The sequence below is a fragment of the Atheta coriaria genome, unplaced genomic scaffold, assembly GCF_025399875.1.
Source record: "Atheta coriaria isolate IRGN ID8LTWV9N9 unplaced genomic scaffold, Caltech_Dcor_3.1 hic_scaffold_6_pilon, whole genome shotgun sequence".
NCBI classification, from domain to species: Eukaryota; Metazoa; Arthropoda; class Insecta; order Coleoptera; family Staphylinidae; genus Dalotia; species Dalotia coriaria.
This window is the reverse complement of record NW_027045448.1, coordinates 10366949-10389028: the sequence shown is the minus strand read 5'-3', so window position 1 is coordinate 10389028 and position 22080 is coordinate 10366949. Positions and strand designations below refer to the sequence as shown.

At 31.9% G+C, this 22080-nt stretch overlaps 1 protein-coding gene across 1 annotated transcript; it reads right to left on the bottom strand.

Annotated features, from left to right (window-relative positions):
* Window positions 1-635: 635 nt before the first annotated feature.
* On the bottom strand, window positions 636-4319 carry LOC135794829 (glycerol kinase 3-like). The gene is made up of 10 exons (XM_065306268.1): window positions 4071-4319; window positions 3812-4011; window positions 2466-2832; window positions 2160-2377; window positions 1886-2098; window positions 1723-1833; window positions 1226-1663; window positions 995-1163; window positions 845-931; window positions 636-781 (listed from the first exon to the last, which is right to left on the bottom strand). Exons 3-10 carry the CDS (start codon window positions 2782-2784, stop codon window positions 678-680), a joined length of 1659 nt encoding a protein of 552 aa, XP_065162340.1. The 5' UTR covers window positions 2785-2832; window positions 3812-4011; window positions 4071-4319; the 3' UTR covers window positions 636-677.
* Between the last annotated feature and the right edge of the window lie 17761 nt (window positions 4320-22080).

Here is a 22080-nt window from a genome sequence, read left to right as displayed (position 1 = left end):
CAACGGAGTGAAAATATTTGATGCAATTGAACATAATTACGCGATATCACGTAACTGTTGCAACGATCTGCGAAAATTTGAACTCTCCATTCTACAAACGCACGACCAAAAAGAAATCTTAAGATTTCGTAGGTTTTTACGGGGTGATTGCTGCTTCTGTTTTGGGTGTATGCAAACCATGGACATACTTTCCTGTCCGGATTACTCGATATTTGGTAGCATTGAACAACAATGGTCCATTTGCAGACCACTGTTTGTTATTAATTTAGCCAGCGGTGAGATGATATTTCGTGTGATGGGTCCATGTTGCACAATGCGTTGCTGCGTCCGAGAGTTGAATTTTGATGTCACTACACACAACAAATTAGGCGACGTCGCACTTATATCGAGTCAGTGGACAGGGCGTTTAAGAGACGAGTTTGCAGAAGTGAATTTTTATGGTGTACAATTTCATCAAGAAGTAAACAACAAACTGAAAGCAATGATTTTAGGCGCGTGCTTTTTAGTAAATGCACTTTACTATAAAATATAAACAAGGTATATACATAATTTTAATAAATAATCAATATTTACAGAAAGCAAGCCGGTTTGTGTACAGAGGTAAAAGGTTCAAGGTTTTACTAAAAACAAATCTATTTTGATGAACTCCAAGCAATATTTAATTGTCAATTAGGAATTCACAATGTATTATTATGGAATTGTCTAGCAAGTACAAGCATTCCAAAGCTTCCAATTAAAAATAGGCCCGCAGGTACACTCGACAGAAGTCTGAACCGTTCATCTATAGAAAGTAAATAGATAAATATTATTTCCGTAAATGTAATGCGAAGTAGTTTTAATTTACCTGTCATATCTGGTGACTTCTTTGTGGTAGCCCATCCTAGTGACCTGTGGACGGCCATTTTCCACTTAGTATACCTAGCATTACGTTCTGAAAGTAAAAGAAAAAAGTGCAATTATTATTAAATTAAGGGTCGTATTAGAGTAACGTTACCATCTTCAGTAGTTGTAGGTAAAAATGTATCACTTGGGACTACTTCGCGATTTCTTGCATCTAAATCCCAAACATCAATTCCCTTCGCCTGACCGGCCGCCATCGCTACTCCCAACGCTGTAATATCTTGGGACTGTGATCTGAACACTGGAATCCCACTAATATCGGCCTAAAATTATTACACCAGCAAGTTAGTCCTAAGTAAGTCTTTTTTATATATTCTAAACATACTTGTAGTTGCATTAAAAGATTATTCGTTGTAAGTTTACCATCAACGTGCAATTTGGATAGGGGTATACCACAATCTTTATTCATAGCTTCAATGATATCACGCGTTTGGAAACATACAGCTTCTAAAGCTGCCCGAATAATGTGTTTTTTAGTTGTGTACGCGGTTAGACCGCAAATTATCCCCCGGGCATCTTTTCTCCAGTATGGTGCAAAAAGTCCTTTAAATGCAGGTACAAAGTAAACGTCGCCAGTATTAAATACTTCTTGAGCCAACGATTCCGTATCTTCCTGTACATTTTTAATCAAACCCATGTTGTCCCTCAGCCAGTTTAAGGCTTCACCAGCTGCGACAACACTTCCTTCCAAGGCATAAGTGGCTGGACCATCACCGAATTTATAAGCTACAGTTGTGACTAAGCCGTGTGTCGATTGAACTCTCTAGAAATTAATTTACTCATTGCAATAAAAGTAAAACATTTATTAATGCAGAAACTTACAGAGGTGCCAGTATTATATAAAAGGAAGCACCCACTTCGATAGGTATTCTTTGCCTGTCCGCGATTAAAACAGTTTTGTCCAACTAAGGCAGATTGCTGGTTTCCTAAAATCTAAACGCATCTTAATATTTTACAGTAGACATAAATAATTTAGACATGTTACCCCTGATATCGTTATGCCATCAAGTTCGGTACCTTTAACTTTGCCATAAATCTCTGAACTACTTAATATCTCTGGCAGTATTTTACTGTTAATAGAAAAAGTGTGCAATAACAGAGGGTCCCAATGTAAAGTCTCTAAATTCATTAGGAATGTGCGAGATGCGTTCGTTACATCGGTAATGTGAATACCACCGTCAACTCCACCAGTTAAATTCTGAAAATCGAGCACGAGGTTAGACAAATTATACTATATAATCGTTTTGTGGTTTGTTTACCCAAATAATCCACGTGTCAATGGTGCCAACCATGCATTTGCCTTTTCTAACAGCACGACGAATCGGCCGTTCGTTATCCATCAACCATTTTAATTTAAATGCACTAAAATATGGCGAAACGGGAAGCCCACAAATCTGTTTGAAATGGTTTTTATTGTTATCCGGCAGTTTGGCAAGAATCTGATCTACCGTCGACGAGGTACGAATATCATTCCAAGCTGTAAAAATGCAGCGTCAGATTATCGCATTTCTTATCGGCAAAATAACAACTAACGATGAAATCGGATAAAATTACGTAAAACTTACCAATCGCATTATACAACGGTTCTCCACTATGTGGATCCCAGACGACCACCGTTTCACGCTGGTTCGTCACACCGATGGTAGCGATATCTTCAATATTGCACTGTTTAGTCACTTCCGAGATGCACGTTTTGATGGCATTGAGTATCTCGATAGGATCCTGCTCGTGCCAACCCTCTTGCGGAATGATTGGATTAATGTCAACGGCATGTTCAAACAGCTCCTTGGTGTGCTTCGCTTTAAAAACGCAGAACTTGATGGTGCGAGTGCCGGCGTCAATCACGCCGATTAGCGGCTCTTTACGATCGCCCGATCCAGACATGGTAGCAGCGCGCGTCTGGCTACTAGCGCACTCGGTCTACGAGTATACCTAGAGACCGAAAAAACCGTCACATTACAGAAACAAAGTTCAATTAAGTGATAAAGATAGATTAGATAAATGTACACATGGATTGTGTCCCACAGTCGCTCAAACAACAAGCGCGTTCCAAAAACTAAGAGTAAATAAACAAATCACATCACACATTTTATTAATGTACTATTGTGGGAAACTTTCACAAGTCGGCACTGCAGTTTGTGTGTATTTTAAGTATTTTTGTGTAAATTCCAAATGTTAGTATGGTAATTCAACTGAGCAGAACAGGTTCCGATCAAGGTGACTTATGCAACAATAATGTCTGTGTAGTATTGCGCGCAAACTACTGATTGCTATAACTAAATACTTAAATGCTTGTTATTTACACTGTTCAATTTTTACGTGTTGAACGTATATTATGCATTACTCGTATCTATACGCATGTTAAAGTTTAAACTTGACCTGCAATCAAAGTCTAAGTTGGAATGGAAGTGGTAATTATTATTTTAATTCCACTGTAGTAACACAGTAACACTATGAATTAATATGTACGCACTACGCACTTTAATAATGACGCACTTCGAATTTTTATGATAAACACATAAAATATTGTTTCTCTGGCTAATTTCACTTGGGCAATTAGAACAAGGCAAATGAATTGTTTATTGTGTGGCTAACTGTTATTCTAATGAAGGTCAGTGCATCTTCAAACGAATTCTTTGGCAAACGTTCTTGGCGTTATGCTTGATCTACTTACACCAGCTTTACTTGTTTGATAATCACACATATTGAGTATGTACATACTTTGAAGTCCATTTTTTTTACCTATCATCAAGCTATGCATATGTAATTCCCACACATACAGACAGAATCCAATTTAAAATGTTAATTTAATTCATGCTAAGTTATTCTGCTGGTTGTCAAAAGTTGAAGAACTTGTGACTATTTTAAATTAGTGTGAAATACAATATGGAAAATTAAATATTGTACTCACTTAAATATAAGAGAATAGATTCTCCTGGTCACAACAGAATGAACACTTTAGAATAGAGAGGCCCTTGATCCTTTGAGTGCCAAAGGTATTTACAACTGGCAATCATTGGCAACATGACAGTCACCAGTTGATCATTGCAGAAATGAAATTGCACATTCTTTTAATGTTCCACATTTGACCACTTAAACTCAGGTCACTTTCTGAAAGATAATGATTTGTTCACCAGTGGTAGGAAATATTAAATTGCAATAAAGATTACCTTAATGATATAAATACCACGTATGCAAGACGTGGGTTAAACGTGAACAAAAAATAGCTTACGGTATACTAGTGTACTATACATACTATTGATAAAACTCAATAAACAAACTTTCTGATAAGGAAATTCGCACAATTGGGCACTTATTGATAGTTATATAACCTCAAAACGGAAACATGTGACGTGCGACTGATTTACGAAGAGAGCGTAGTTAGCGGAATTGTGTTAATAGATTCAGTATTGATCGCAGCGAACATAATGCGACCGCATCGCGCTGCGCGATTTAAATTTACAAAAATTATTTCTCGTAAACATATTTGCTGTCAGGCGATCGGCCGCTGCACTGCTTGACAGGCCTGACAACCCGGATCTCGCTATGACCGCAGGTCTGCAGCCCAGCATACACTAGGCGACTACGCGCAAACTTGTGCGCATTGCGGCAGAGCGTCGTAAGAGTGACACCGTCAGTGTGAGTAAATTATCGTCAGTATGTTTGAGTTTTTTTTACGTGGTTTCCGGGGATTTTTATAAATGGCAAGTAGAGTTTTATTTGCAATAAAATTATAGTATTACCGCTGAAGCATTCAGTGCTGACACAACATTTAAACTTTTCCGTATATCGCTTCTTCGGTGGAATTATTTTTTTCAACCGCATGGAGTATGTAATTACATATTCCAATTGACATCGATGTCTCCTTTAGTTTTATATCAATGCTTGTATACAGAAACGTATTTTTAGAAACGTATTTCTCATTTTCCTGTTTTTAATATTTATTTGTTTCATTTTGTATTTCTAGATTCGAGTACTTTATAATACTTTACGAGATATTCGCAATCGAAAAAATTGAAAATTTGTTTGGTGTATGACTTTCGATGATTTCAATTTCATTGCAATATCAACCTTGTTGCATATTTGATAATTGTGTTTAGAATATTATTAAGTTGATAAATATTTTAAAAGGTTAGATGGCGCCACGATGTACGGTTTTGCATTAAATATTGCTTGTTGGTGGTAGTGAGTGCACACCGTGTCCGTGTGAATCACGCGATTTCGCTCAAGAGATAAGTGTGTTTACCTGCAAGTATCGAATCTTTATTTCGTGGAATCAAAACACACCGTTGCTGTTTATTATATTCGCATCGTAAGCAAATATTCTTTTTCTTTCATGAATATATCAATTTTATATTAATTCTAATAATTTATTATAAAAACCATCAAGAATGCAAAACATTTTTATTATCAGCAGATGATTACGGACTAATGTGTTACCTGGTAAACGAGAAACGATGCATGTTCAAATTAAATATCACTTAAATATTCAATGTAAAATCTGGCAATCTGTCAGCATAAGAAATCAGAATTACTCAAATCAAATTTTAATTATTACCCTTACTAATCTAAATCTAAATATCGAAACAACTATATCATTTATAGCATGGACAAAAAATTGTAAAATAAACCTTTTGTTTATTTCTATATTTATCAGCAAGCGTGAACCTTCGACACAAGAATTGTTTGTTTGAACACAATATACATTTTATTATCGCATTTCCGTGTGTCGTCGTTGTCCGTACCCCATGCCGCATGTTGCTGCATCTTAGTTTAGTTTTGATCCCAGGTAAAGTGCCAAATGCAATTTGCGCACATGGTCGCGTGCCATCGACGCGCCACCGGGTTTGCGCATCTATTGCAATACGCGCACATGGTCGCATGCCATCGACGCGCCGGCCTTGCGCACCGCTTGCTTTCTTATCAAAAACTGCCGCGTCGTTGCTTATGTAGTCTGCGGCCAGTTTCGTGCCGGTCTCTGGTTGATCCAGTATTTTGCGCGACTCGTATAGTTTATCCGGACTTCTACTTTCCAAACTTTAGTACAATTATTTATTATTTGCGCGTAAGTGTATCGCGGCCATGTTGATTTATGCATTCTTTGGAAGACCCATTGTGCTGATGTAAGTAACTTTTCACTAAACAGTACAGATTGTTTTTTTTTTCTGCTGTGTGAATATAATATTACTTATGTTTTCTTTTTTTATTTACAGTGTTCCCCGTGCCATGGAGTCTGATCTGCATTGGTAAGTTTATAATTCAATTATATATTTCGTTTCATTTTCTGCGTCGATCATTACTTTGCGTTTACGTGTTTTTTTTGTCGCGGTCCACCGCCTTCTACTAAAGAGTTAGCATTAAATAATTTAATTTTTTTATTATTGAGAGTAACGTCTTACATACTTGAGCGCGGGCTCCAAACATGCAAAATTAAATATTCTATCCGGTTGTATTTAATTGTTGCAAGACAAGCGCTTATACGATACGATTTATGATTTAATATTGCAAACAAACTTAAAAAAACGCAGCTTTATTTAAACATCATGCCATATATAGGTTAGATTTATTGCATTTGTGTACAAAACTGTAATATTTATTTAAATTTCACGTGATAGAAACATTGTATTTATCTCTTTTAGCTTACGAGATATTTGCGATTGAATAAAATGGGCAAAAATTGAAAAATGTCACTTTTTAACACTTTTAGTCGCGTTTTTCGACCTTTTACTGAAACTATCTTAAAGAGAAATTTTCGTAGGTTAAGGATATGCCATTCGATCCTCTTTATCTCTATTAGTTTAGAAGATATCGCTAAAAACATATTTCGATACAATGAGAAGACCCCCCTCTTTGCATAATTTTTTTTAAAACCCTATTTTTAAAATTGACTGTAGCTCTAATTAAACTAGTCTATCTTAAAGAGAAATTTTCGTAGGTTAAGGATATGCCATTCGATCCTCTTTATCTCTATTAGTTTAGAAGATATCGCTAAAAACATATTTCGATACAATGAGAAGACCCCCCTCTTTGCATAATTTTTTAAAACCCTATTTTTTAAAATTGACTGTAGCTCTAATTAAACTAGTCTATCTTAAAGAGAAATTTTCGTAGGTTAAGGATATGCCATTCGATCCTCTTTATCTCTATTAGTTTAGAAGATATCGCTAAAAACATATTTCGATACAATGAGAAGACCCCCCTCTTTGCATAATTTTTTTAAAACCCTATTTTTTAAAATTGACTGTAGCTCTAATTAAACTAGTCTATCTTAAAGAGAAATTTTCGTAGGTTAAGGATATGCCATTCGATCCTCTTTATCTCTATTAGTTTAGAAGATATCGCTAAAAACATATTTCGATACAATGAGAAGACCCCCCTCTTTGCATAATTTTTTTTAAAACCCTATTTTTTAAAATTGACTGTAGCTCTAATTAAACTAGTCTATCTTAAAGAGAAATTTTCGTAGGTTAAGGATATGCCATTCGATCCTCTTTATCTCTATTAGTTTAGAAGATATCGCTAAAAACATATTTCGATACAATGAGAAGACCCCCTCTTTGCATAATTTTTTTAAAACCCTATTTTTAAAATTGACTGTAGCTCTAATTAAACTAGTCTATCTTAAAGAGAAATTTTCGTAGGTTAAGGATATGCCATTCGATCCTCTTTATCTCTATTAGTTTAGAAGATATCGCTAAAAACATATTTCGATACAATGAGAAGACCCCCCTCTTTGCATAATTTTTTTAAAACCCTATTTTTTAAAATTGACTGTAGCTCTAATTAAACTAGTCTATCTTAAAGAGAAATTTTCGTAGGTTAAGGATATGCCATTCGATCCTCTTTATCTCTATTAGTTTAGAAGATATCGCTAAAAACATATTTCGATACAATGAGAAGACCCCCTCTTTGCATAATTTTTTTAAAACCCTATTTTTAAAATTGACTGTAGCTCTAATTAAACTAGTCTATCTTAAAGAGAAATTTTCGTAGGTTAAGGATATGCCATTCGATCCTCTTTATCTCTATTAGTTTAGAAGATATCGCTAAAAACATATTTCGATACAATGAGAAGACCCCCCTCTTTGCATAATTTTTTTAAAACCCTATTTTTTAAAATTGACTGTAGCTCTAATTAAACTAGTCTATCTTAAAGAGAAATTTTCGTAGGTTAAGGATATGCCATTCGATCCTCTTTATCTCTATTAGTTTAGAAGATATCGCTAAAAACATATTTCGATACAATGAGAAGACCCCCCTCTTTGCATAATTTTTTTTAAAACCCTATTTTTAAAATTGACTGTAGCTCTAATTAAACTAGTCTATCTTAAAGAGAAATTTTCGTAGGTTAAGGATATGCCATTCGATCCTCTTTATCTCTATTAGTTTAGAAGATATCGCTAAAAACATATTTCGATACAATGAGAAGACCCCCCTCTTTGCATAATTTTTTTAAAACCCTATTTTTAAAATTGACTGTAGCTCTAATTAAACTAGTCTATCTTAAAGAGAAATTTTCGTAGGTTAAGGATATGCCATTCGATCCTCTTTATCTCTATTAGTTTAGAAGATATCGCTAAAAACATATTTCGATACAATGAGAAGACCCCCTCTTTGCATAATTTTTTTAAAACCCTATTTTTAAAATTGACTGTAGCTCTAATTAAACTAGTCTATCTTAAAGAGAAATTTTCGTAGGTTAAGGATATGCCATTCGATCCTCTTTATCTCTATTAGTTTAGAAGATATCGCTAAAAACATATTTCGATACAATGAGAAGACCCCCCTCTTTGCATAATTTTTTTAAAACCCTATTTTTAAAATTGACTGTAGCTCTAATTAAACTAGTCTATCTTAAAGAGAAATTTTCGTAGGTTAAGGATATGCCATTCGATCCTCTTTATCTCTATTAGTTTAGAAGATATCGCTAAAAACATATTTCGATACAATGAGAAGACCCCCCTCTTTGCATAATTTTTTTTAAACCCTATTTTTTAAAATTGACTGTAGCTCTAATTAAACTAGTCTATCTTAAAGAGAAATTTTCGTAGGTTAAGGATATGCCATTCGATCCTCTTTATCTCTATTAGTTTAGAAGATATCGCTAAAAACATATTTCGATACAATGAGAAGACCCCCCTCTTTGCATAATTTTTTTAAAACCCTATTTTTAAAATTGACTGTAGCTCTAATTAAACTAGTCTATCTTAAAGAGAAATTTTCGTAGGTTAAGGATATGCCATTCGATCCTCTTTATCTCTATTAGTTTAGAAGATATCGCTAAAAACATATTTCGATACAATGAGAAGACCCCCCTCTTTGCATAATTTTTTTAAAACCCTATTTTTTAAAATTGACTGTAGCTCTAATTAAACTAGTCTATCTTAAAGAGAAATTTTCGTAGGTTAAGGATATGCCATTCGATCCTCTTTATCTCTATTAGTTTAGAAGATATCGCTAAAAACATATTTCGATACAATGAGAAGACCCCCCTCTTTGCATAATTTTTTTAAAACCCTATTTTTAAAATTGACTGTAGCTCTAATTAAACTAGTCTATCTTAAAGAGAAATTTTCGTAGGTTAAGGATATGCCATTCGATCCTCTTTATCTCTATTAGTTTAGAAGATATCGCTAAAAACATATTTCGATACAATGAGAAGACCCCCCTCTTTGCATAATTTTTTTTAAAACCCTATTTTTTAAAATTGACTGTAGCTCTAATTAAACTAGTCTATCTTAAAGAGAAATTTTCGTAGGTTAAGGATATGCCATTCGATCCTCTTTATCTCTATTAGTTTAGAAGATATCGCTAAAAACATATTTCGATACAATGAGAAGACCCCCCTCTTTGCATAATTTTTTTAAAACCCTATTTTTAAAATTGACTGTAGCTCTAATTAAACTAGTCTATCTTAAAGAGAAATTTTCGTAGGTTAAGGATATGCCATTCGATCCTCTTTATCTCTATTAGTTTAGAAGATATCGCTAAAAACATATTTCGATACAATGAGAAGACCCCCCTCTTTGCATAATTTTTTTAAAACCCTATTTTTAAAATTGACTGTAGCTCTAATTAAACTAGTCTATCTTAAAGAGAAATTTTCGTAGGTTAAGGATATGCCATTCGATCCTCTTTATCTCTATTAGTTTAGAAGATATCGCTAAAAACATATTTCGATACAATGAGAAGACCCCCCTCTTTGCATAATTTTTTTAAAACCCTATTTTTTAAAATTGACTGTAGCTCTAATTAAACTAGTCTATCTTAAAGAGAAATTTTCGTAGGTTAAGGATATGCCATTCGATCCTCTTTATCTCTATTAGTTTAGAAGATATCGCTAAAAACATATTTCGATACAATGAGAAGACCCCCTCTTTGCATATTTTTTTTTTAAAACCCTATTTTTTTTAAAATTGACTGTAGCTCTAATTAAACTAGTCTATCTTAAAGAGAAATTTTCGTAGGTTAAGGATATGCCATTCGATCCTCTTTATCTCTATTAGTTTAGAAGATATCGCTAAAAACATATTTCGATACAATGAGAAGACCCCCTCTTTGCATAATTTTTTTAAAACCCTATTTTTAAAATTGACTGTAGCTCTAATTAAACTAGTCTATCTTAAAGAGAAATTTTCGTAGGTTAAGGATATGCCATTCGATCCTCTTTATCTCTATTAGTTTAGAAGATATCGCTAAAAACATATTTCGATACAATGAGAAGACCCCCCTCTTTGCATAATTTTTTTAAAACCCTATTTTTTAAAATTGACTGTAGCTCTAATTAAACTAGTCTATCTTAAAGAGAAATTTTCGTAGGTTAAGGATATGCCATTCGATCCTCTTTATCTCTATTAGTTTAGAAGATATCGCTAAAAACATATTTCGATACAATGAGAAGACCCCCCTCTTTGCATAATTTTTTTTAAAACCCTATTTTTAAAATTGACTGTAGCTCTAATTAAACTAGTCTATCTTAAAGAGAAATTTTCGTAGGTTAAGGATATGCCATTCGATCCTCTTTATCTCTATTAGTTTAGAAGATATCGCTAAAAACATATTTCGATACAATGAGAAGACCCCCCTCTTTGCATAATTTTTTTAAAACCCTATTTTTTAAAATTGACTGTAGCTCTAATTAAACTAGTCTATCTTAAAGAGAAATTTTCGTAGGTTAAGGATATGCCATTCGATCCTCTTTATCTCTATTAGTTTAGAAGATATCGCTAAAAACATATTTCGATACAATGAGAAGACCCCCTCTTTGCATAATTTTTTTAAAACCCTATTTTTTAAAATTGACTGTAGCTCTAATTAAACTAGTCTATCTTAAAGAGAAATTTTCGTAGGTTAAGGATATGCCATTCGATCCTCTTTATCTCTATTAGTTTAGAAGATATCGCTAAAAACATATTTCGATACAATGAGAAGACCCCCCTCTTTGCATAATTTTTTTAAAACCCTATTTTTAAAATTGACTGTAGCTCTAATTAAACTAGTCTATCTTAAAGAGAAATTTTCGTAGGTTAAGGATATGCCATTCGATCCTCTTTATCTCTATTAGTTTAGAAGATATCGCTAAAAACATATTTCGATACAATGAGAAGACCCCCTCTTTGCATAATTTTTTTAAAACCCTATTTTTAAAATTGACTGTAGCTCTAATTAAACTAGTCTATCTTAAAGAGAAATTTTCGTAGGTTAAGGATATGCCATTCGATCCTCTTTATCTCTATTAGTTTAGAAGATATCGCTAAAAACATATTTCGATACAATGAGAAGACCCCCTCTTTGCATAATTTTTTTAAAACCCTATTTTTTAAAATTGACTGTAGCTCTAATTAAACTAGTCTATCTTAAAGAGAAATTTTCGTAGGTTAAGGATATGCCATTCGATCCTCTTTATCTCTATTAGTTTAGAAGATATCGCTAAAAACATATTTCGATACAATGAGAAGACCCCCTCTTTGCATAATTTTTTTAAAACCCTATTTTTAAAATTGACTGTAGCTCTAATTAAACTAGTCTATCTTAAAGAGAAATTTTCGTAGGTTAAGGATATGCCATTCGATCCTCTTTATCTCTATTAGTTTAGAAGATATCGCTAAAAACATATTTCGATACAATGAGAAGACCCCCCTCTTTGCATAATTTTTTAAAACCCTATTTTTTAAAATTGACTGTAGCTCTAATTAAACTAGTCTATCTTAAAGAGAAATTTTCGTAGGTTAAGGATATGCCATTCGATCCTCTTTATCTCTATTAGTTTAGAAGATATCGCTAAAAACATATTTCGATACAATGAGAAGACCCCCCTCTTTGCATAATTTTTTTAAAACCCTATTTTTAAAATTGACTGTAGCTCTAATTAAACTAGTCTATCTTAAAGAGAAATTTTCGTAGGTTAAGGATATGCCATTCGATCCTCTTTATCTCTATTAGTTTAGAAGATATCGCTAAAAACATATTTCGATACAATGAGAAGACCCCCCTCTTTGCATAATTTTTTTAAAACCCTATTTTTAAAATTGACTGTAGCTCTAATTAAACTAGTCTATCTTAAAGAGAAATTTTCGTAGGTTAAGGATATGCCATTCGATCCTCTTTATCTCTATTAGTTTAGAAGATATCGCTAAAAACATATTTCGATACAATGAGAAGACCCCCCTCTTTGCATAATTTTTTAAAACCCTATTTTTAAAATTGACTGTAGCTCTAATTAAACTAGTCTATCTTAAAGAGAAATTTTCGTAGGTTAAGGATATGCCATTCGATCCTCTTTATCTCTATTAGTTTAGAAGATATCGCTAAAAACATATTTCGATACAATGAGAAGACCCCCCTCTTTGCATAATTTTTTTAAAACCCTATTTTTTAAAATTGACTGTAGCTCTAATTAAACTAGTCTATCTTAAAGAGAAATTTTCGTAGGTTAAGGATATGCCATTCGATCCTCTTTATCTCTATTAGTTTAGAAGATATCGCTAAAAACATATTTCGATACAATGAGAAGACCCCCTCTTTGCATAATTTTTTTAAAACCCTATTTTTTAAAATTGACTGTAGCTCTAATTAAACTAGTCTATCTTAAAGAGAAATTTTCGTAGGTTAAGGATATGCCATTCGATCCTCTTTATCTCTATTAGTTTAGAAGATATCGCTAAAAACATATTTCGATACAATGAGAAGACCCCCCTCTTTGCATATTTTTTTAAAACCCTATTTTTAAAATTGACTGTAGCTCTAATTAAACTAGTCTATCTTAAAGAGAAATTTTCGTAGGTTAAGGATATGCCATTCGATCCTCTTTATCTCTATTAGTTTAGAAGATATCGCTAAAAACATATTTCGATACAATGAGAAGACCCCCCTCTTTGCATAATTTTTTTAAAACCCTATTTTTTAAAATTGACTGTAGCTCTAATTAAACTAGTCTATCTTAAAGAGAAATTTTCGTAGGTTAAGGATATGCCATTCGATCCTCTTTATCTCTATTAGTTTAGAAGATATCGCTAAAAACATATTTCGATACAATGAGAAGACCCCTCTTTGCATAATTTTTTTAAAACCCTATTTTTAAAATTGACTGTAGCTCTAATTAAACTAGTCTATCTTAAAGAGAAATTTTCGTAGGTTAAGGATATGCCATTCGATCCTCTTTATCTCTATTAGTTTAGAAGATATCGCTAAAAACATATTTCGATACAATGAGAAGACCCCCCTCTTTGCATAATTTTTTTAAAACCCTATTTTTAAAATTGACTGTAGCTCTAATTAAACTAGTCTATCTTAAAGAGAAATTTTCGTAGGTTAAGGATATGCCATTCGATCCTCTTTATCTCTATTAGTTTAGAAGATATCGCTAAAAACATATTTCGATACAATGAGAAGACCCCCCTCTTTGCATAATTTTTTTAAAACCCTATTTTTTAAAATTGACTGTAGCTCTAATTAAACTAGTCTATCTTAAAGAGAAATTTTCGTAGGTTAAGGATATGCCATTCGATCCTCTTTATCTCTATTAGTTTAGAAGATATCGCTAAAAACATATTTCGATACAATGAGAAGACCCCCTCTTTGCATAATTTTTTTAAAACCCTATTTTTTAAAATTGACTGTAGCTCTAATTAAACTAGTCTATCTTAAAGAGAAATTTTCGTAGGTTAAGGATATGCCATTCGATCCTCTTTATCTCTATTAGTTTAGAAGATATCGCTAAAAACATATTTCGATACAATGAGAAGACCCCCTCTTTGCATATTTTTTTAAAACCCTATTTTTAAAATTGACTGTAGCTCTAATTAAACTAGTCTATCTTAAAGAGAAATTTTCGTAGGTTAAGGATATGCCATTCGATCCTCTTTATCTCTATTAGTTTAGAAGATATCGCTAAAAACATATTTCGATACAATGAGAAGACCCCCCTCTTTGCATAATTTTTTTTAAAACCCTATTTTTAAAATTGACTGTAGCTCTAATTAAACTAGTCTATCTTAAAGAGAAATTTTCGTAGGTTAAGGATATGCCATTCGATCCTCTTTATCTCTATTAGTTTAGAAGATATCGCTAAAAACATATTTCGATACAATGAGAAGACCCCCCTCTTTGCATAATTTTTTTAAAACCCTATTTTTAAAATTGACTGTAGCTCTAATTAAACTAGTCTATCTTAAAGAGAAATTTTCGTAGGTTAAGGATATGCCATTCGATCCTCTTTATCTCTATTAGTTTAGAAGATATCGCTAAAAACATATTTCGATACAATGAGAAGACCCCTCTTTGCATAATTTCTTTTAAAACCCTATTTTTAAAATTGACTGTAGCTCTAATTAAACTAGTCTATCTTAAAGAGAAATTTTCGTAGGTTAAGGATATGCCATTCGATCCTCTTTATCTCTATTAGTTTAGAAGATATCGCTAAAAACATATTTCGATACAATGAGAAGACCCCCTCTTTGCATAATTTTTTTAAAACCCTATTTTTAAAATTGACTGTAGCTCTAATTAAACTAGTCTATCTTAAAGAGAAATTTTCGTAGGTTAAGGATATGCCATTCGATCCTCTTTATCTCTATTAGTTTAGAAGATATCGCTAAAAACATATTTCGATACAATGAGAAGACCCCCCTCTTTGCATAATTTTTTTAAAACCCTATTTTTTAAAATTGACTGTAGCTCTAATTAAACTAGTCTATCTTAAAGAGAAATTTTCGTAGGTTAAGGATATGCCATTCGATCCTCTTTATCTCTATTAGTTTAGAAGATATCGCTAAAAACATATTTCGATACAATGAGAAGACCCCCCTCTTTGCATAATTTTTTTAAAACCCTATTTTTTAAAATTGACTGTAGCTCTAATTAAACTAGTCTATCTTAAAGAGAAATTTTCGTAGGTTAAGGATATGCCATTCGATCCTCTTTATCTCTATTAGTTTAGAAGATATCGCTAAAAACATATTTCGATACAATGAGAAGACCCCCCTCTTTGCATAATTTTTTTAAAACCCTATTTTTTAAAATTGACTGTAGCTCTAATTAAACTAGTCTATCTTAAAGAGAAATTTTCGTAGGTTAAGGATATGCCATTCGATCCTCTTTATCTCTATTAGTTTAGAAGATATCGCTAAAAACATATTTCGATACAATGAGAAGACCCCCCTCTTTGCATAATTTTTTTAAAACCCTATTTTTAAAATTGACTGTAGCTCTAATTAAACTAGTCTATCTTAAAGAGAAATTTTCGTAGGTTAAGGATATGCCATTCGATCCTCTTTATCTCTATTAGTTTAGAAGATATCGCTAAAAACATATTTCGATACAATGAGAAGACCCCCCTCTTTGCATAATTTTTTTAAAACCCTATTTTTAAAATTGACTGTAGCTCTAATTAAACTAGTCTATCTTAAAGAGAAATTTTCGTAGGTTAAGGATATGCCATTCGATCCTCTTTATCTCTATTAGTTTAGAAGATATCGCTAAAAACATATTTCGATACAATGAGAAGACCCCTCTTTGCATAATTTTTTTAAAACCCTATTTTTTAAAATTGACTGTAGCTCTAATTAAACTAGTCTATCTTAAAGAGAAATTTTCGTAGGTTAAGGATATGCCATTCGATCCTCTTTATCTCTATTAGTTTAGAAGATATCGCTAAAAACATATTTCGATACAATGAGAAGACCCCTCGCTTTGCATAATTTTTTTAAAACCCTATTTTTTTAAAATTGACTGTAGCTCTAATTAAACTAGTCTATCTTAAAGAGAAATTTTCGTAGGTTAAGGATATGCCATTCGATCCTCTTTATCTCTATTAGTTTAGAAGATATCGCTAAAAACATATTTCGATACAATGAGAAGACCCCCCTCTTTGCATAATTTTTTTAAAACCCTATTTTTTAAAATTGACTGTAGCTCTAATTAAACTAGTCTATCTTAAAGAGAAATTTTCGTAGGTTAAGGATATGCCATTCGATCCTCTTTATCTCTATTAGTTTAGAAGATATCGCTAAAAACATATTTCGATACAATGAGAAGACCCCTCTTTGCATAATTTTTTTAAAACCCTATTTTTAAAATTGACTGTAGCTCTAATTAAACTAGTCTATCTTAAAGAGAAATTTTCGTAGGTTAAGGATATGCCATTCGATCCTCTTTATCTCTATTAGTTTAGAAGATATCGCTAAAAACATATTTCGATACAATGAGAAGACCCCCCTCTTTGCATAATTTTTTTAAAACCCTATTTTTAAAATTGACTGTAGCTCTAATTAAACTAGTCTATCTTAAAGAGAAATTTTCGTAGGTTAAGGATATGCCATTCGATCCTCTTTATCTCTATTAGTTTAGAAGATATCGCTAAAAACATATTTCGATACAATGAGAAGACCCCCTCTTTGCATAATTTTTTTAAAACCCTATTTTTAAAATTGACTGTAGCTCTAATTAAACTAGTCTATCTTAAAGAGAAATTTTCGTAGGTTAAGGATATGCCATTCGATCCTCTTTATCTCTATTAGTTTAGAAGATATCGCTAAAAACATATTTCGATACAATGAGAAGACCCCCTCTTTGCATAATTTTTTTAAAACCCTATTTTTTAAAATTGACTGTAGCTCTAATTAAACTAGTCTATCTTAAAGAGAAATTTTCGTAGGTTAAGGATATGCCATTCGATCCTCTTTATCTCTATTAGTTTAGAAGATATCGCTAAAAACATATTTCGATACAATGAGAAGACCCCCCTCTTTGCATAATTTTTTAAAACCCTATTTTTTAAAATTGACTGTAGCTCTAATTAAACTAGTCTATCTTAAAGAGAAATTTTCGTAGGTTAAGGATATGCCATTCGATCCTCTTTATCTCTATTAGTTTAGAAGATATCGCTAAAAACATATTTCGATACAATGAGAAGACCCCCCTCTTTGCATAATTTTTTTAAAACCCTATTTTTAAAATTGACTGTAGCTCTAATTAAACTAGTCTATCTTAAAGAGAAATTTTCGTAGGTTAAGGATATGCCATTCGATCCTCTTTATCTCTATTAGTTTAGAAGATATCGCTAAAAACATATTTCGATACAATGAGAAGACCCCCCTCTTTGCATATTTTTTTAAAACCCTATTTTTAAAATTGACTGTAGCTCTAATTAAACTAGTCTATCTTAAAGAGAAATTTTCGTAGGTTAAGGATATGCCATTCGATCCTCTTTATCTCTATTAGTTTAGAAGATATCGCTAAAAACATATTTCGATACAATGAGAAGACCCCCTCTTTGCATAATTTTTTTAAAACCCTATTTTTTAAAATTGACTGTAGCTCTAATTAAACTAGTCTATCTTAAAGAGAAATTTTCGTAGGTTAAGGATATGCCATTCGATCCTCTTTATCTCTATTAGTTTAGAAGATATCGCTAAAAACATATTTCGATACAATGAGAAGACCCCCTCTTTGCATAATTTTTTTAAAACCCTATTTTTAAAATTGACTGTAGCTCTAATTAAACTAGTCTATCTTAAAGAGAAATTTTCGTAGGTTAAGGATATGCCATTCGATCCTCTTTATCTCTATTAGTTTAGAAGATATCGCTAAAAACATATTTCGATACAATGAGAAGACCCCCCTCTTTGCATAATTTTTTTAAAACCCTATTTTTTAAAATTGACTGTAGCTCTAATTAAACTAGTCTATCTTAAAGAGAAATTTTCGTAGGTTAAGGATATGCCATTCGATCCTCTTTATCTCTATTAGTTTAGAAGATATCGCTAAAAACATATTTCGATACAATGAGAAGACCCCCTCTTTGCATAATTTTTTTAAAACCCTATTTTTTAAAATTGACTGTAGCTCTAATTAAACTAGTCTATCTTAAAGAGAAATTTTCGTAGGTTAAGGATATGCCATTCGATCCTCTTTATCTCTATTAGTTTAGAAGATATCGCTAAAAACATATTTCGATACAATGAGAAGACCCCCCTCTTTGCATAATTTTTTTAAAACCCTATTTTTAAAATTGACTGTAGCTCTAATTAAACTAGTCTATCTTAAAGAGAAATTTTCGTAGGTTAAGGATATGCCATTCGATCCTCTTTATCTCTATTAGTTTAGAAGATATCGCTAAAAACATATTTCGATACAATGAGAAGACCCCCCTCTTTGCATAATTTTTTTAAAACCCTATTTTTTAAAATTGACTGTAGCTCTAATTAAACTAGTCTATCTTAAAGAGAAATTTTCGTAGGTTAAGGATATGCCATTCGATCCTCTTTATCTCTATTAGTTTAGAAGATATCGCTAAAAACATATTTCGATACAATGAGAAGACCCCCCTCTTTGCATAATTTTTTTTAAAACCCTATTTTTAAAATTGACTGTAGCTCTAATTAAACTAGTCTATCTTAAAGAGAAATTTTCGTAGGTTAAGGATATGCCATTCGATCCTCTTTATCTCTATTAGTTTAGAAGATATCGCTAAAAACATATTTCGATACAATGAGAAGACCCCCCTCTTTGCATAATTTTTTTAAAACCCTATTTTTAAAATTGACTGTAGCTCTAATTAAACTAGTCTATCTTAAAGAGAAATTTTCGTAGGTTAAGGATATGCCATTCGATCCTCTTTATCTCTATTAGTTTAGAAGATATCGCTAAAAACATATTTCGATACAATGAGAAGACCCCCCTCTTTGCATAATTTTTTTTAAACCCTATTTTTAAAATTGACTGTAGCTCTAATTAAACTAGTCTATCTTAAAGAGAAATTTTCGTAGGTTAAGGATATGCCATTCGATCCTCTTTATCTCTATTAGTTTAGAAGATATCGCTAAAAACATATTTCGATACAATGAGAAGACCCCCCTCTTTGCATAATTTTTTTAAAACCCTATTTTTTAAAATTGACTGTAGCTCTAATTAAACTAGTCTATCTTAAAGAGAAATTTTCGTAGGTTAAGGATATGCCATTCGATCCTCTTTATCTCTATTAGTTTAGAAGATATCGCTAAAAACATATTTCGATACAATGAGAAGACCCCCCTCTTTGCATAATTTTTTTAAAACCCTATTTTTTAAAATTGACTGTAGCTCTAATTAAACTAGTCTATCTTAAAGAGAAATTTTCGTAGGTTAAGGATATGCCATTCGATCCTCTTTATCTCTATTAGTTTAGAAGATATCGCTAAAAACATATTTCGATACAATGAGAAGACCCCCCTCTTTGCATAATTTTTTTAAAACCCTATTTTTTAAAATTGACTGTAGCTCTAATTAAACTAGTCTATCTTAAAGAGAAATTTTCGTAGGTTAAGGATATGCCATTCGATCCTCTTTATCTCTATTAGTTTAGAAGATATCGCTAAAAACATATTTCGATACAATGAGAAGACCCCCCTCTTTGCATAATTTTTTTAAAACCCTATTTTTTAAAATTGACTGTAGCTCTAATTAAACTAGTCTATCTTAAAGAGAAATTTTCGTAGGTTAAGGATATGCCATTCGATCCTCTTTATCTCTATTAGTTTAGAAGATATCGCTAAAAACATATTTCGATACAATGAGAAGACCCCCCTCTTTGCATAATTTTTTTAAACCCTATTTTTTAAAATTGACTGTAGCTCTAATTAAACTAGTCTATCTTAAAGAGAAATTTTCGTAGGTTAAGGATATGCCATTCGATCCTCTTTATCTCTATTAGTTTAGAAGATATCGCTAAAAACATATTTCGATACAATGAGAAGACCCCCCTCTTTGCATAATTTTTTTAAAACCCTATTTTTTAAAATTGACTGTAGCTCTAATTAAACTAGTCTATCTTAAAGAGAAATTTTCGTAGGTTAAGGATATGCCATTCGATCCTCTTTATCTCTATTAGTTTAGAAGATATCGCTAAAAACATATTTCGATACAATGAGAAGACCCCCCTCTTTGCATAATTTTTTTAAAACCCTATTTTTAAAATTGACTGTAGCTCTAATTAAACTAGTCTATCTTAAAGAGAAATTTTCGTAGGTTAAGGATATGCCATTCGATCCTCTTTATCTCTATTAGTTTAGAAGATATCGCTAAAAACATATTTCGATACAATGAGAAGACCCCCTCTTTGCATAATTTTTTTAAAACCCTATTTTTAAAATTGACTGTAGCTCTAATTAAACTAGTCTATCTTAAAGAGAAATTTTCGTAGGTTAAGGATATGCCATTCGATCCTCTTTATCTCTATTAGTTTAGAAGATATCGCTAAAAACATATTTCGATACAATGAGAAGACCCCCCTCTTTGCATAATTTTTTTAAAACCCTATTTTTTAAAATTGACTGTAGCTCTAATTAAACTAGTCTATCTTAAAGAGAAATTTTCGTAGGTTAAGGATATGCCATTCGATCCTCTTTATCTCTATTAGTTTAGAAGATATCGCTAAAAACATATTTCGATACAATGAGAAGACCCCCCTCTTTGCATAATTTTTTTAAAACCCTATTTTTTAAAATTGACTGTAGCTCTAATTAAACTAGTCTATCTTAAAGAGAAATTTTCGTAGGTTAAGGATATGCCATTCGATCCTCTTTATCTCTATTAGTTTAGAAGATATCGCTAAAAACATATTTCGATACAATGAGAAGACCCCCCTCTTTGCATGATTTTTTCTAAAACCCTATTTTTTAAAATTGACTGTAGCTCTAATTAAACTAGTCTATCTTAAAGAGAAATTTTCGTAGGTTAAGGATATGCCATTCGATCCTCTTTATCTCTATTAGTTTAGAAGATATCGCTAAAAACATATTTCGATACAATGAGAAGACCCCCCTCTTTGCATAATTTTTTTAAAACCCTATTTTTTAAAATTGACTGTAGCTCTAATTAAACTAGTCTATCTTAAAGAGAAATTTTCGTAGGTTAAGGATATGCCATTCGATCCTCTTTATCTCTATTAGTTTAGAAGATATCGCTAAAAACATATTTCGATACAATGAGAAGACCCCCTCTCTTTGCATAATTTTTTTTTAAACCCTATTTTTAAAATTGACTGTAGCTCTAATTAATTTAGTCTATCTTAAAGAGAAATTTTCGTAGGTTAAGGATATGCCATTCGATCCTCTTTATCTCTATTAGTTTAGAAGATATCGCTAAAAACATATTTCGATACAATGAGAAGACCCCCCTCTTTGCATAATTTTTCTTAAAACCCTATTTTTAAAATTGACTGTAGCTCTAATTAAACTAGTCTATCTTAAAGAGAAATTTTCGTAGGTTAAGGATATGCCATTCGATCCTCTTTATCTCTATTAGTTTAGAAGATATCGCTAAAAACATATTTCGATACAATGAGAAGACCCCCCTCTTTGCATAATTTTTTTTAAACCCTATTTTTTAAAATTGACTGTAGCTCTAATTAAACTAGTCTATCTTAAAGAGAAATTTTCGTAGGTTAAGGATATGCCATTCGATCCTCTTTATCTCTATTAGTTTAGAAGATATCGCTAAAAACATATTTCGATACAATGAGAAGACCCCCCTCTTTGCATAATTTTTTTTAAACCCTATTTTTTAAAATTGACTGTAGCTCTAATTAAACTAGTCTATCTTAAAGAGAAATTTTCGTAGGTTAAGGATATGCCATTCGATCCTCTTTATCTCTATTAGTTTAGAAGATATCGCTAAAAACATATTTCGATACAATGAGAAGAC

Excerpts from the sequence above, each read along its gene's own strand:
- LOC135794829 (XM_065306268.1), bottom strand. The coding sequence starts at position 2,784 with ATGTCTGGATCGGGCGATCGTAAAGAGCCGCTAATCGGCGTGATTGAC. Across the intron at positions 1,834-1,885 it reads ATGGCATAACGATATCAGGG|ATTTTAGGAAACCAGCAATC; the intron begins GTAACATGTCTA and ends AGATGCGTTTAG. Across the intron at positions 932-994 it reads ACCTACAACTACTGAAGATG|AACGTAATGCTAGGTATACT; the intron begins GTAACGTTACTC and ends TTTTACTTTCAG.